This window comes from Manacus candei, unplaced genomic scaffold, assembly GCF_025592945.1.
Source record: "Manacus candei isolate 608988 ecotype Guabito, Panama unplaced genomic scaffold, ASM2559294v1 h1tg000059l, whole genome shotgun sequence".
Taxonomy (NCBI): Eukaryota; Metazoa; Chordata; class Aves; order Passeriformes; family Pipridae; genus Manacus; species Manacus candei.
In genome coordinates, this window is record NW_026138107.1 from 2,150,627 (window position 1) to 2,165,058 (window position 14,432).

General features: G+C 42.2%; 1 protein-coding gene across 2 annotated transcripts in view; it reads left to right on the forward strand.

The window, feature by feature from the left end:
* The window catches only part of EPG5 (ectopic P-granules 5 autophagy tethering factor), a 56,902-nt gene extending 44,163 nt beyond the window's left edge, over window positions 1–12,739 (forward strand). For both annotated transcript variants that reach the window (XM_051803657.1, XM_051803658.1), the window contains exons 35-44: window positions 436–539; window positions 1,420–1,595; window positions 2,041–2,226; window positions 4,813–5,022; window positions 5,163–5,307; window positions 6,393–6,635; window positions 7,661–7,880; window positions 9,379–9,594; window positions 10,715–10,829; window positions 11,917–12,739. In XM_051803657.1, the coding sequence (XP_051659617.1) occupies window positions 436–539; window positions 1,420–1,595; window positions 2,041–2,226; window positions 4,813–5,022; window positions 5,163–5,307; window positions 6,393–6,635; window positions 7,661–7,880; window positions 9,379–9,594; window positions 10,715–10,829; window positions 11,917–12,099 (1,798 nt within the window). In that variant the 3' untranslated portion in view covers window positions 12,100–12,739. The remainder of the gene's footprint in view (window positions 1–435; window positions 540–1,419; window positions 1,596–2,040; window positions 2,227–4,812; window positions 5,023–5,162; window positions 5,308–6,392; window positions 6,636–7,660; window positions 7,881–9,378; window positions 9,595–10,714; window positions 10,830–11,916) is intronic.
* The last annotated feature ends 1,693 nt before the right edge of the window (window positions 12,740–14,432 follow it).

The window sequence follows — 14,432 nt, forward strand, 5'->3', positions numbered from 1 at the left end:
CAGTCCTATGATGATCTGCTGCCTTGTGTACCTCTGTCTTCACATGAACAATTATTTGTACTGTTATATGTTTAAATTTTGCTTTCTTTCAAAACTAAAACCTTTTTTTGATTTTTGAGTGCACTTTCAGCTCTTATATTAGAAGGTTGACTGCAGATGGTATGTGATGTCATTGAGAAATTCCAGTCTTTTGGTTTGAAATTCTATTTTGAAACATCAAGTTATTTCTGTTTACTCAGTGTTATTGTGACTCTTCACTGGGTTACTGAATATGCATCTCTTCTAAGGAAGAATTTGGTCCTAAAGAATTGAGTTTGAGAAAACTGCCAATACTTGTGCTGTACTGACTTTCTGTGCTTTAGAATATTTAAATTGCTGAAATATTTATGGTCAGGGCACTGAAATTTGTGTTGCTGCCCTTGTGCTTCTTTTCAGTAACCAACCCTGCTACCCCTGGCTGGAGAGTGACACCCCTGTAGCCTCCACTGTGGTCTCTTTGTTTACAAATTGCATCAAGCTTTTGCACGAGAGCTTTAAAGGTGGGTGAAAAGCTGTTTTAGTGAAGCAGCACCTTCTGTTTTACCAGAGTGAAAAAAAAGGTTTTTCATTGAGATGTAGGACAGGAGGGGATTTTACTCAAGATGACCACTGCAGTCATATCAGGAGCCCTTACTTGTTTCATCCTTAAGAGGCACCTTTTTTATCTTGGCAAGGGTAGATAATGTGATTGATAGATGCATGTTGGTCAGATAACAAATTTAATGTAAAGGAAAGCCAGACAGAGTGACCTGTCATGAGAAGTGCATGAATTCTTTCCAGGTCTGTGTGTTGTTCCCAAACAACATATGCAGTAGCATGTCACCCTGACCAATACATGTTCTTCAATAGCTAGTTTGGGGAGTAGTTTAATCTCCAGGATTGATCATTTTGAGCCCCTATTTAGCATTGCGTGTTGTGCCTAATGGGTACTTAGACATAGGAAAAATTAATTTCACAATACCCCTTAACAACTTTTAGGGATGAACTAGATTCAAACTTATGTGTTATTTTTAATTATTTATTTTTACAGGATAATTGTGTTTTTATAAAATTCGAGATGCATAAGATATTCTTTAAAAAAAAGCAAAATGGCCCAACATTAAAGCAGTTCAGTTCCACATTGCAGGAGTATTTTATAACTTCAATTTATTGTCCACCAACGTTCAAAAGGGCAGGTCAGGGCATGCAATCATAAGCCTCCCCACTTGTTGATTTTGAGAAAAAAAATCTAAAAGTTTAATATGACTTCTTTTTTTTGGATAACTGCAGCTTAGTGTAACTTACAAGTTTTTTAATCTCCAAAATTAGACTTTCTTTTGAAATCCAACTTTCCCTGAATTTTTTTTCTGTTGTTAATTCAGATATTTTCTTTGGTTCTAGAAAAGCTGTTGCCAAGCCATCATGGGGCTCTCTGGTTACATCTCATGCATTACTGTGAGTGTTGCACAGCCCCCAAAATGCCAGAGTTTATTCTCTATGCCTTCCACACTGAGTTCAAAAGGCTTCCATGGAAGGAAATGCATCCAGACCAGATGCTGATGGAAGAGTTCTTCAAAGTGAGTACCTGGCATCTGTTGAATTAAGTTCATAGTCAGTGTTGCCCTTGAAAATAACTGGAGAGCTGGAGACAGTTCTTTTAGCAAGTAGGCTTTCAAAGTTTGTAGCAATCACAGCTGCTTGTTTTGTGGTGGATTTTTGTGAAGAGGTGTATTTGAGTCTTAGACAAAATTGTGGGAAGCTGTAAAGCTGCCAGTGTTTGTAATCTGCTGTTGCTCTATCTGAATGTCTCATTTATTACACATATATTTACTATGGATTTAGTCAGATTTAATATATTTTACTAATGCCATGGTTTTTTCACTTCCAAGTTGTCTGAGACAACATAAAGCTGACCTAAAATGCTGCTGGGGATTTATAGTTGACTGAGGAACTGAAAAATGTGAAAGTATTAATAACTTACATCATTTTATGCACCTATCTTTTTTCCTTTCTCCTTCTTAGATTGAAAGGGGCAGTCCCAAGAGTTGTTTCTTATTCTTGGGTTATGTTTTATGTGAAATAAACTGGGTCAGTGTCCTCTCTGATGCCTGGAATCCCAACCCTCAGCCTCAGACTCACAACATGATTGTCTGTTTGCTGTATATGATGGTCCTGTTGGCAAAGGAGGAACAACTTATTGGTGAAGAGGTAATTTTTAGAAATGTTCATACCCATCAGTCTTAAAAGAAAAATAATCCTTCACTAAGAAGGACATAGGATGGGACTCCTTTCTCACTTGCAAAATGATTAACTGAAGTGGGTTTTGCATATGTAAAATACCCAATATGGTATTCCAGAGGTGGCCAAGAGTAATTCCATAGCTGAGGCATTTTTTATAACTTGTGTGAAAAAAAAGAAGAGCTGGTGTCCATTTTAAGAAATTTCTTAGGTTCTGTAATCCAATAGCGTTGGAAGGAGTAAGCAAATTAATACAGGCAGTTTCCCTGGAGTTATAAAATGGCAGTCTGGCTTTTGGAAGGAACAAATGTGTTAATTTCATTAGGGCAATATTATATATACCTTAAGGGGAAGCTTCTTCTGACAGCCTGAATGAAAAGAGTGTAGGAGCAGCTCTCACTGTGCCTGGATCACCTTTTGGGGGGGCTCACTGAGTCACATTTATTCTGTCACAAGGCCAGTCATGTAAACCTCATGAGTGCCTTGCTTCTTTTTCTGAGTGGCAAACATGACTGTGTGGAGGGATGGTAAGGAATCATTCATCTGTGGAAAGTTTAGGGCTGGATCTGAGTCTTACTATGCGTGTTCCGGATGTTTTCCAACCTGATCAACAGTACTGGTGACACTTGAGGTGGGTGGAGCACAGCTCAGCAGTGGGATTAGTCCCTGTGAGGTTTGGAGCAGCTCTTGATCCCAATGTAGTTCTTTTTGTAGCTTTCTAAAAGGAAAATACGTGTCTGCTGAAACATGTTTTCTCAAGGGTGAGAGCTGTTCAGCCCTTACTCAGAACTGCTCTTGCAAACGTTTATTTCTTACCATAAAATACTCCATGTGATGTGATGACAAATCACAATGATGTAATAGCATCTTGAAGACCAGGTATGTCTTTAAGAAGCTTGGCACTGTCTGCATCTGATGAGTTACTGGGGGACAGAGTACTTCATCTGTTGAATCTGAGGATGAGTTTTCTGATTCCCTTGCTCCGCAGGGGGATTGGATCATCTCTGATTTCTCAGTGCCTTTCCCATTTACGGTTGCATTCCAATGTTTCTGAATTGTAATAGGATAGAGAATCAGTGGGCATTAGGTGGTACTTTCCAAATCCTACCCTTGCTAAGAGCTCTTTGTCGGTAAATCTAGCTCAGTCTCATCCAGTCCATTGCTTCTGGAGGGCTCTTCCAGAGGGACTGGATCGTCTGCAGGAAGTCCCATTTCACGTCTGTCAACTTGCTTCCACTTCCAACATCTTCTGTTTTCCTCTGAGGCACTGAGAGATGCTGCATCAAGGTGTCACCAGCAGCCTTTGACCATCACTGTATTTCAGTTTAGGAAAGTTACCAGAGTTCATGTGCTTTGACCTGAATGTATTTGCTTATCAGAAGCTTCTCAAGCTTCAGAAGATACCTGTTTGCACATGGTGTGAGTCAGCCTCAGGAATTCTCTCCTACCCTCCAGCAGTATGTTAAACTGACACACTGTCAGGAGGTTTTTGCCTCCCAGAAAGCTCCTGTGACACCTTGACCTAAATCTCAGACTTTCTCAGCCCTGTGTTCCTGAGCACGAGCAACTTAAGTACGTGTTGTACCAGTGTCATGTCCTTGTTGAAATAGTCTAATTTGGGTTAGTTCTGGGTTGTAGCACAGCTCCAGTATTTGTTCATTCTAAAACATGTAGAATCATAGAAGCATAGGATAGAGTGTAGAATGTCCTGAGTTGGAAGGGACCCACACGGATCATTGAGTCCAACCCCTGACCCTGCCCAGGATACCCCAGCAATCCCCCCCTGTCCCTGAGAGTGTTATCCAAACACTCCTTGAGCTCTGGCAGCCTTGGGGCCGTGACCATTGCCCTGGGGAGCCTGGTCAGTGCCCACCCACCCTCTGGGGGAAGAACCTTTTCCTGATATCCAACCTAAACCATCCCTGACACAGCTCCAGCCACTCAGTGTTTCTCAGTGTCCATGGGGACCGTTTTTTACTGCAGGTGTTTAAGAACAGGTGATAGCTGCTTGTGGACAGAGAGATGTTTCCATCTGCAAACTTTCACTGCCTGTGTGAGCTGGGGATACTGAAGGCTGCTGTGCTGTTCAGGATGCTATTTCTGAGAATATGCACTTGGGGAGTCCCTCAGGTTGGTAGATGACTCACTGAATGGAAAATTAAGGGACCCCGTTTCTACTGCGAACTTAGACCAACCTGGTTTTTTATATAATATTTTAATGTCTCTTTTAAATCTGTTCAGAAGTACATTTAACTCGCAGGGTCTCCATTCTTTCTTGCTGTCTTTACATGTTTACATGTTAAATTTTAGTGTTTCTCCCTGACTTCTGTGCTGCAGCAACCTGAATGCTAGAGATGACATACATGTGTTAGCTTACTGCTTGAATAAGGACTTGCTTTACAGTCAGACTCCCATTGGTCATCTATCTCCATGGGGGTTCTGCTCCATCGCTTTCAAAATCTGGAGCAGGGGCTTCCTTCCAATGTTGAGTACTGTGAATATTAATTTAAAACTGCAAAGAAGGTGTAGCTTAGACTGATGTCTTTAAATCTTCAGGAATCGCCACTCATAAATCTTCTTGGACAGACCAGCTCCCTTCCTTGGCAGCTTGTGGGCATTTCATCTTATCAAAGCATCATCAGCTACTGCAACAGTCACTACCCTCCCTCTGTTATCCTTGCTAAGGATGCTGCAGCTGAACTGATCGTGAAGCTCCTGAAAATCTCGGCAGGCTTTGGGGCATCTTCGGATAGTCACATCCACCTCGTGAGTTGGACTGGTCTTGCAGTGTCTCTGAGCTGTTCGTGGCTGTTCTTTGCAATGTTCTGGTTGTGTGTATTATGGAAAGTGTTCTAGGCACGATGTTTTTTTTGTTTTTTCTAATCGACTTCAATTCTGTTGAACAGGACGCAACACTGAAGTGCCGAGCGTACATTTGCCAGGTGGTTCAGTTCCTCAGCACCCTGGAGCAAAGTGGAAAGATCACCCTTGCAGTTTTGGAGCAGGAAATGGCCAAGCTGCTGGATGATGTAGTCATCTTTAATCCCCCAGGTCTGTGTTGTAGAAACAGCCAATTGCTTCAAGGCTGCCAAGATCCTGTACTCTGCTGCATGGATTGATGAACGTCTGTGACTGTGTAATTACTTGCATTACTATAATGTCTCCTAATATACCACCTATATACACATGTCACCAAAGCAATTATGTTGCTTTGTTGATGTGTTTATATAAGTGGTATATTAGCACACAGCAAAAATATGAATTACCCCATAGACCTATCAAGAGTGACACAACCAACAATTAAAACAGGGCTTATGTTGTGAGTGAAACAGGCTGATATCCAGGAGCTTGAGGGATTTTCTTTGTTGGTTTTTTTTTTTTAATTTAACTTAATTTAAATTTATTTATTTTTTAATTTTTATTTTACTTGTTCATTTACATCTATTTTAAAAGGAAGAATGGCAGAAATATATTCTCTTGGTCCTGAGGGATTAGGAGTAATGGGTACAAACTGAAAGAGAGGAAATTTAGGCCAGATATTGGGAAGCAATTCTTACTTTTAGAGTGGTGAGCTACTGGAACAGGTTGCCCAGGGAGGTTTTGGATGCTCCAGCCCTGTCAGTGTTCGAGGCCATGTTAGATAAGGCTTTGAGCAACCTGGTCTAGTGGATGCTGTCTCTGCCCATGATAGGGGGGTTAGGACTAGATGAAGTTTAAGGTCCCTTCCAACCCTTAACATTCCATCATTCTATGATTGGGCTCTCAGAAATGGTTCTAAATTGTAGAATTGGGAAAACCTGAGAATACTGAAGTATGAGAGTTACACTGATGTGCACTAGTGGTATGATGTACCCACACACAGGGGATTTATATCGATCTGATTGTTAGCACTAGTCCCATCCCGAGGTTCCTCTATGAAACTGTAACTTGAGGTGGAATCAGTTGTCTCACTGTAATCCACAGAAATGCTTGTCAGCGGTTTTGTGGGTCACGGGCAGGAAGAGACACAAGTGTGCTGGCAAGCAGGAACGAGCCACAGGGTTTTCCCAGTGTCTGCAGAAAGTGTCCAGTGGCAAAGCTGAATTTGGGTTCCAGTGTCGATTTACTGATGTGGTTCTCTGCTCTCTGCCCTCCAGACATGGACCTACAGACGCGCCACCTGGCCCTCAGCAGTCTCTTCACGGAAACGCTGATGATGCTGAACAATTCCAGCATCACCACGGCCGAGTCTCTCCGGGGGACCCTACGGAGGTGGATAGAAGGCAAAGTGCACGGACTGCTGGCCATGCCTCTGCTCACAGCGGCCTGCCAGAGCCTGGCCTCGGTGCGGCACATGGCCGAGACCACAGAGGCCTGTATCACTGCTTACTTCAGTGAGGGTAGGGGCCTTCTCTGCTTGTCTCAGGAGCTTGGGCCACCCTCGGATACCATTGAACACACATCGTCTGGAGTCATGGAATGGTTTGGGTTGGAAGGGACCTTAAAGATCGTCTTGTTCCAACCCCTCTGCCGTGGGTAGGGATGAGGGGGGAATGACACACTTCGCACTGACACAGGGGAGGGTTAGAGGGTTATTGTGAAGGAATTCTCCCCTGTGAGGGTGGAGAGGCCCTGACACTGGTTGCCCAGAGAAGCTGTGGCTGCCCCATCTGTGGGAATGTCCACGACCAGGTTGGATGGAGCTTGGAGCAACCTGGGCTAGTGGAAGGTGTCCCTGCCCATGGCAGGGCAGTGGAACAAGATGGTCTTTAAGATCCTTTCCAACCCAAAACCATTCTGGGATTCTGTAATTGAGATTTGAGGTTTACAACTGCTCTGTGTGTTTTCTTAAGAATTATACCTGTCTGTCTGAAAACTGATTTGCTTTTTGTAGTGTTGCCATTTTTACAGCTAAAGGGGAGGACTTCTTAAAAAAGGAATCATTCCAAGAGAACAGAAGACATTTGTACCCTCCTGTAGTGTTGTGTAGGCTAATTTACGAAAAAGAAATTCCTGTTTGGTAAAAATCTGCAATTCTGTGGTGGGGGTGGTTTTCTTTTTCGGTTTTGTTTTTTTTTTTTTTCCCTTCGGTTTACATAATCCTTGTGGAACCACATTTTTATTTCTTCTGCTTTCTGTGTGGAAGATTTTAGTGTACCTGAAGGAAATACTTTTAATTCCTTGCTAAAATGTTCAAATTCTAGTCCTGTCTGAATGCTGGGAAAATATCTCCCCTTTACCTCAAGGAGATGCCCTTTGATAGTGGAGTTTTTCTTTTCTCTCCACCAGAGTTTCATGACATGTTGATTACCTGGAAAACAGCTAAACCAGCCCAGAGTCTGTAAACAGTAGCCCTAGTTCTTAGGTTTTACTACGTGCTGCTTTTTCACACTCTTTTTGTTCTTTCCTTCTGTTTTCTTCATAGATTCTCCTCACCACCAGGATTTAGGCTGGGGCCCTATACTTGCCTCCCTCCAAGTTCCTGAGCTAACCATGGAAGAATTCCTGCAGGAGTGTCTGTCTTTAGGAAGCTACTTGACCCTGTATGTCTACCTGCTGCAATGCCTGAACACTGACCAAACTCTTACCAATGAAATGAAGATCCTGCTGACCATCAGCAAGTGGCTGGAGCAGGTGTACCCCAGGTACGAAGCTTGGAGCTTCTGAACGTGCCTTGACTTTTAGATCAAGTTTATTTGTACTTGTATAGCTGAGATAATCAGGTGTCTCGGTTAATTAGGTTAATTTCAACAGGCTGCTGGATGAAATGGCATGTCCTTTTTTATCCAGTAATTAAGAGTTTGTCCTTCTGCAGTACCAACACTAATAGTTGTGATGGTTAAACAGAAGAAGGAATTTAATTTGTTAGAGCACTAGTGAGTTTCAGTCATTTTTCAATCAGAGAAGCTCGATTTCAGTGACAGGATTTGTGCTCAGTTAAAATGACTCGAAGCAAACCCTGAATCACTCAGGGTTCCACTTTCCAGCATGTCCACTAGGTGGGATGAGTTACATGCTAAATATTCAGTCTGGCACTCTGGGAGACCTGGTGTTCCAAGCTGCTCCATGGGGCCTGATCAACAGCTCTCAACCAAATCTGGAGCCAATGGGTCTGGTGAAGTGCCCAGAGTCAGGGACCTGAATGCTGTAAAACAACTTCCAAGATGACTGGGTTCTGGGGGGAAAGGAGGCATAGCCCTGGGGTCAAAATAAAAATCCTCAGAAGTATGTAACAGCTGTATTTAGAGTTGCTGCTGAAATTGCCAGGATTTAGCAAACACGATGAATATCTTTCCATATTAATGCTGATTATGTTCATATTTTCTGTGAAAGAATGATTTGGAAAAATTTGTGTTCTCACTGTTTCTTGAAATTCAGAAAGCATTCTCTCACTGTGGTAGGTGCTGTAGTAATTTGATTGCCAGAGTGTGAAAGAGGCAGCAAAGCCACCACACAGAGCAGATAAAACCTTGCTCTGAACATCAGAGCTGAGATTGCCTGGGATGGGAAATGACTGGGTGGGGTGATATGAGGATAGTCTGATGCAGGAAACTCGTGCTGATGCTTTATGTGGAAAGTCTGAGGCTGTTAACTTAAGCTGCAAACTGTTTTGGGAAAGATTAAAAATATCATAGGGGGAACTTCACTTTGTGCTTTACTCAACAAAAACATTCAATGTTTCCTTTTTTTCAAAGATCATATTAAAAGTCTAAATTGTTGTGGAAACAACAGCTAGTGCTTCCTAAAGTGTTTTATTGGTAAGTAAAGAAAAGAACAAAAGAGTAGAGATACAGCTTCTTTCCTTTTATACCAAGTCTTAGTCAAGTTTAAATCCACTTAGGACTGCAGTATCATTTATTTCCAGTTGTAAAGCTTAAAAGGAAGCGCTGTTCTTTGTCCTCTTACAGGCTCTTAAAACCTGCTAGCTGATGGCTCAAATCCACAACAGTAGCAGTTACAGCAGTGTAATAATTGGTGGGGTGTACAGCCATTTTATCCTCATACAGTAGGAGATTACTGTCACTAATTAACCATCTGAATTCTTCCTGGGCCTGGCGGGCAGAGAAACAGGCTTCTTAATCTATGCAACTGACTCTTTAATTTATGTTTTGTTTTATTTTATTCTTTAAATCTCACCTAAAGCTCAGCAAAGGAAGAGGCCAAGCTGTTTCTTTGGTGGCATAAGGCCATGCAGTTATCCCTGATTCAGATGGAGCAGGACGATGCTGTTCTGATCGAATCCGTCATCCGGACACTGCTGTCCATCCAGGGCAGGCAGAGCCAGCTGGCTGAAGAGAGACTGACTTCTGGAATACTTGGTGCTATTGGACTGGGCAGGAGGTCTCCTTTGTCACCCAGGTAAAGGATGGAGTGTGATAAATTAATTGCTTTGAGTCATTGTATTAAAGAAGCAGCCTGGGTCCAGACTGCCCAGTGCAGTGTCAGAAGATGTTCTGAATCCAAGCTGTCCCCAGATCTATAAAGTTGTTTGGGCCAGTCACAGAAAAAACACAGGGAGTGTGATAATCTGGTTAAGAAGTGAGTGTGAACTTCTGTAAAGTCTGTGATGGAGAAGGAAAATGCAGTTGTGATTCTGACTTAGTACCCAGCAAAGTTTGTAGGCAGACTGTTAGAGGAAGATACTTGCATTTGGTATGTAGAAGACTTTCAGTTGACCTGACAAGGTTTTGTATAATAACATACACTTTGCCCTTTCTGTTTTAACCTCGAGATATTGGAAATGTTAAGAGAATCTCAAGGAAGCATGTGCTTGCTTGTTGTTCACTTTACCTTCCAAAGAGAGACACCAAGTTTGATGGCTAGCTGTTAAAAACAAGTTCACTGTGGAGAGAATGCCAAGGAAAAAACCATAAATGCTTGTGGAACACGAATACCTAAACATAAGTTCATGTTTATAAGGATGCAGTCCTGTTGAAATTGCTTTGAATTCTTGGTCTCATTCAACTGATCCCTCGATTTGGATGGTGAGGATGTTTCACAGTCTGTGAAGTGAGGAGTGTTTCAGATGTGGCTTCAAGGCTTCAGCTAAGCTTGAAGCAGATGTAACATTTCATATGTATCATATTATATCATCCTCTAGTATGTATGATATCCTGTTTTATGTGTATACAGAGAAGCTGGATGCCCCATGCCTGGACGTGTTTAAGGCCAGGTTGGACGGGGCTTGGAGCAACCTGGTCTAGTGGAAGGTGTCCCTGCCCAGGGCAGGGGGTGGAATTGGATGAGCTTTGATGTCCCCTCCAACCCAAACCATTCTGTTTGATATGATATTCATCATGATATGAACCCGTGATATTCAAGTGACTTCTTTTTTTCTAATGCATTGGAGATGGTCGTCTAAAGCCTCTACTTTGTTCCTCATGCAAGAGATACCTCATGGCGTAGAACTCCCAGCGTACCTGCTGTTGAGACCTGCAAATCTGACGCCCCCTTCTCTCTCTGTGCTTCCCCCACGCAGGTTTCGGGTGGTTGCCCGCAGTCTGTCTGCTTTCCTCTTGGTGCAGATTCCTGCAGAGAGCCAAGTGCGCCTGAAAGCCGGCTCGGAGCCCAAACTGTCTCAGAAGGCTCAGCAGGTGAGCTCTGCCCATCTCTGGCTGCTTGACATGCCCTCTGTGTGTGCTTCTTTAGCTTTTGGGGTGAAGTAATAAGAATCACTGCAAGCATTTCTTCAAGCTAAATCCTGCCCTCACCTTGTTGCTGTGAACTTTGGCAGCAGGACTGTGTGTTTGAGCTCTGTCCTAAGGTGATCCTAGGTAAAACAGCTTGTACAATATTCTGTATTAATATAAAGGCATCAGTTTCTAATCTTACACACTGAAAAAGGAGCAGATGAACTTATATCTGTAAACCTTGACTTCTGAGAGTTTGGAGCATTGCAGGTGGAAGGAATTGAAAACAAACAGGAAAAAAGAGTGCTGCTGGTGATTGCCCTGCTTTTAAGTGATAAAGCAGGGCTGCATTCACACTGACATTTGTTTATGTGAGGTCAGGGCTTAAAAGCCCTGTGACAAATAAACATTCCTGCTTTAGCATGTGCACTGACCATGATGGTCTTTCAGTAAGCATGTGAGAAGAGGAAAGAGTTGATTAGAAACCAGAGCAAAGTAGCTTGGTACAATTTGTTTCTCTTAAGAAAAGAATGAAACTTGTTCAGAAATACGTCCAGCATTTGCTCTGCCTACTACTGCCAACATGGACTTTTCTATGTATAATTTTTAACTTGACAGTCAATACCTAAATTTAATGTTATTAATAGGAGTAAAACAATACTGTTATGAAAGTTAAGATGTTCATAAGAACAGCATGCAGCAAATATCAAGTGTGTTGCAGTTTGTAGTTCAACATAATTTCTGTCAAACTGTTTCCTGAGTTCACAAAGTAAATATTTGAAAATATTTGGGTTGCAGAATCCTAGCAAGCCTTGATAGGACAGTTTTTGTCCTGATCTTGGGGAGTGACTCGAATATACAATATATCACTCAAAAATACAGGTGACTCCAAACACTGTTATGTGAGTGTGGTTTATAACTGTTTTGTTCAGAAAACTCTGGGTTCTGTAGTAGGTAAGGATCTTCTGGGGGAACTGTGCATATTGTGGCTCATGAACTGGCTTGTTGTGGACCAGAGTTCATCTAACAGAGTTCTCCCTTGTACCCACAGGCACTGAGCGCTCTTGAATCCATGGCGTCAAACAAGCAGTATATGGAGTACCAAGAGCAGCTCTCCCAGGCTTCTGTGTTCATCAGGCATCCAGAGCATTGTCTTCGGGATGGCAACAACCTGCTGGCTCTCCTTGTCAACACCCTGTACCCAGAAGTGCATTATTTGGACACCATCCGGTAGCGGCGCTGGGCTCGCAGGGCCATCACTCAGTGCCCATCACCCTGGTTTACAAACAGTGTCCCTGCTGCACAAATAACTTTCACCTTCAGAGTTCCACTTAGTAACTAAGTCAGAATTGTGAATGGGAGCGGCATGCTGTCAAGCTTTTCTCCCCTTTAAGGTTTTCTTGCTTCCCTTTTTAGGCCTGTGGAATTGCCTTTTTTTTTTTTTTTTTTTTTTTGACTGAAAGCACTTGAATATCCTCCTGTGTGTGGTGCACTTCTGAGAGGAGGGTACTTGGGGATAGGTGTACAAATCATTAGTCAGCAAAGCTCATCCTGGAGCGTCTGGAGTTTTTGCTTGGTGCCTTTTTTATTTTCCAATGTGTCATCACTCAGGCCAGTTCAAATTTACTGGGGGATTGTGTGTAAAAGAGGTTTGACTTTCTTAACCAAGGATACCTCTGAGTCTTACCTGAGTGTGTGTCTAGTGATTTTTGTGAAATCCCTGTATTTGAAAAGATGGTACTTCAAGCTTTGATTTCTTTTTGCTATTCCACGGAAATCTGTAGTTGAGAGGCATGCCTACAATCTTCACCCACTTGTGTAAATATTAACAAAAGTTGTAACTGAAGAACTTTGGTTTTTTCCTGTTTTCTAAATATTAGTGTGTCTGCATCTATATTGCTTCATTAAATGCAAGTAACTTCTAGCCAAGTTCAAGGGGATTTAAATCCAGAAACAGATTTTCTGGATCTCTAGTGTCTGGGAGGGGAACAGTCAGTTATGATCATGTTAGGTAGGATTCCTTAATTCTTAAAGTCTGGTTGTTTAGGAAATACTGATTTAACAAGTGTCCACCCACCACTTAAGTTTATTTTCTTTTGCCTGGCTGGGCATGACACCATGAGATTTTAGAGGACGCTATGAAGAGGTGCTTCTGTTGTATTAAATTTGGTGATCACTTGTTAAAATTCTGTTGCCAAAGCATGAACCACGAGCCTGTAGTTTCAGCTGAATGATCACTGTCTTTGTTGCCTTGTCTGATCATAAGATGCACTTTTGTTTAGGGAAAGCAGAAGATGAATTTTTCCCGTTGCTTGTTTGACGTCCCCTTCATCACTGATGTGTTTGAGGTGGCCCAAGGTCCTACAGTCCCAATCCCTACACCTGTGTGAAGGAACTGATCGCTTTTTCTCTCCCTCCATTAATTGTGCCTTTGTGTTTATGACATGGTTGCACGTTAAAACATGAGTTCTGATCACTAGGGGATAGAAATGTGCTGCCTACTGTCTGGTCAATGATGCTTTGATCTGTTCCTCCCAACGGTGGTTCTGGTGCTGCAGAGCAGATCAGCTTTTTCTTCTTGCCAGATTCTGCTAATTATGCCAGCTGGGTCATTAGATCACCGTCATGTTAATGTGGTCTTAGAGTTCTTTGCTCTATCTGCGAGCCTATAAATAGATATACATATGTACATCCCTCTGTATATTAACCAGATACCAAATGCAGCATGTTTTTTAAGACTCTTTTGGAAAATTTGTGTCTGGAGGAATACATTCGGCTGCTTTCCCCCCCTCAAAGACTTAAAAGCACTGGTTTTATTAGATTCAGTGTTATTGATCAGTTGCATATAAATGTGAAAAAGTCAGAAATACGTGTTTGAGATGCACTTTCAAAATGAGGAATTGTTTCAGCTGTTGAGTTTTTACAAATGTTGTATTTATAACATGCTATGTCTGCAAAGACCATGCAAAAATAAAAACAAAAAATCAAGCAGTTTGTGACAGACACTGTGATGTTTTCAAGTTGCTGGAAGAATACACTCCAGGTAACACATAATTGCTGTATGTGTCACCCACAGGACCAGTCTTCTGGCTTCATGGTCAGTGTGGTAATGGCAGAAGTCTGAACCTGTGCTTTCCTCAAACACAGGGGGGCAGTTTCAGTTTTGTGAACTAACAGATCCACTGGCAGTTCTCTGTGCAAATGTGAACTCCAGAGCTTGGGGCCTTATTTTCCAAATTGTGCCCAACAGAGTGACTTCTTATTTCTTCTAGTTTTACTGGAAAGGCTCTGGCATTCCCAGCATCTCCCACTGTCTCTCGTGCCCAAAACTACAGCGTTCTTGTTCACATCATTAAATGTCACCGGGTGCTCTCAGAAGGAAAACTGAGTTTTATGTTGATTTTAACATTGTAGATTGCATGGAAAGAGATTAAATGATTATGTCAGCTACTCAATAACAACTGTGCCTGTTGGATACTTGGTGCCGTTTAGTTGGAGAATGAGTATCTGTGGCTTTTTGAATGTTTTACCTCACACAGCAGTTGTTGCATTGGGATGAGTTGTTGC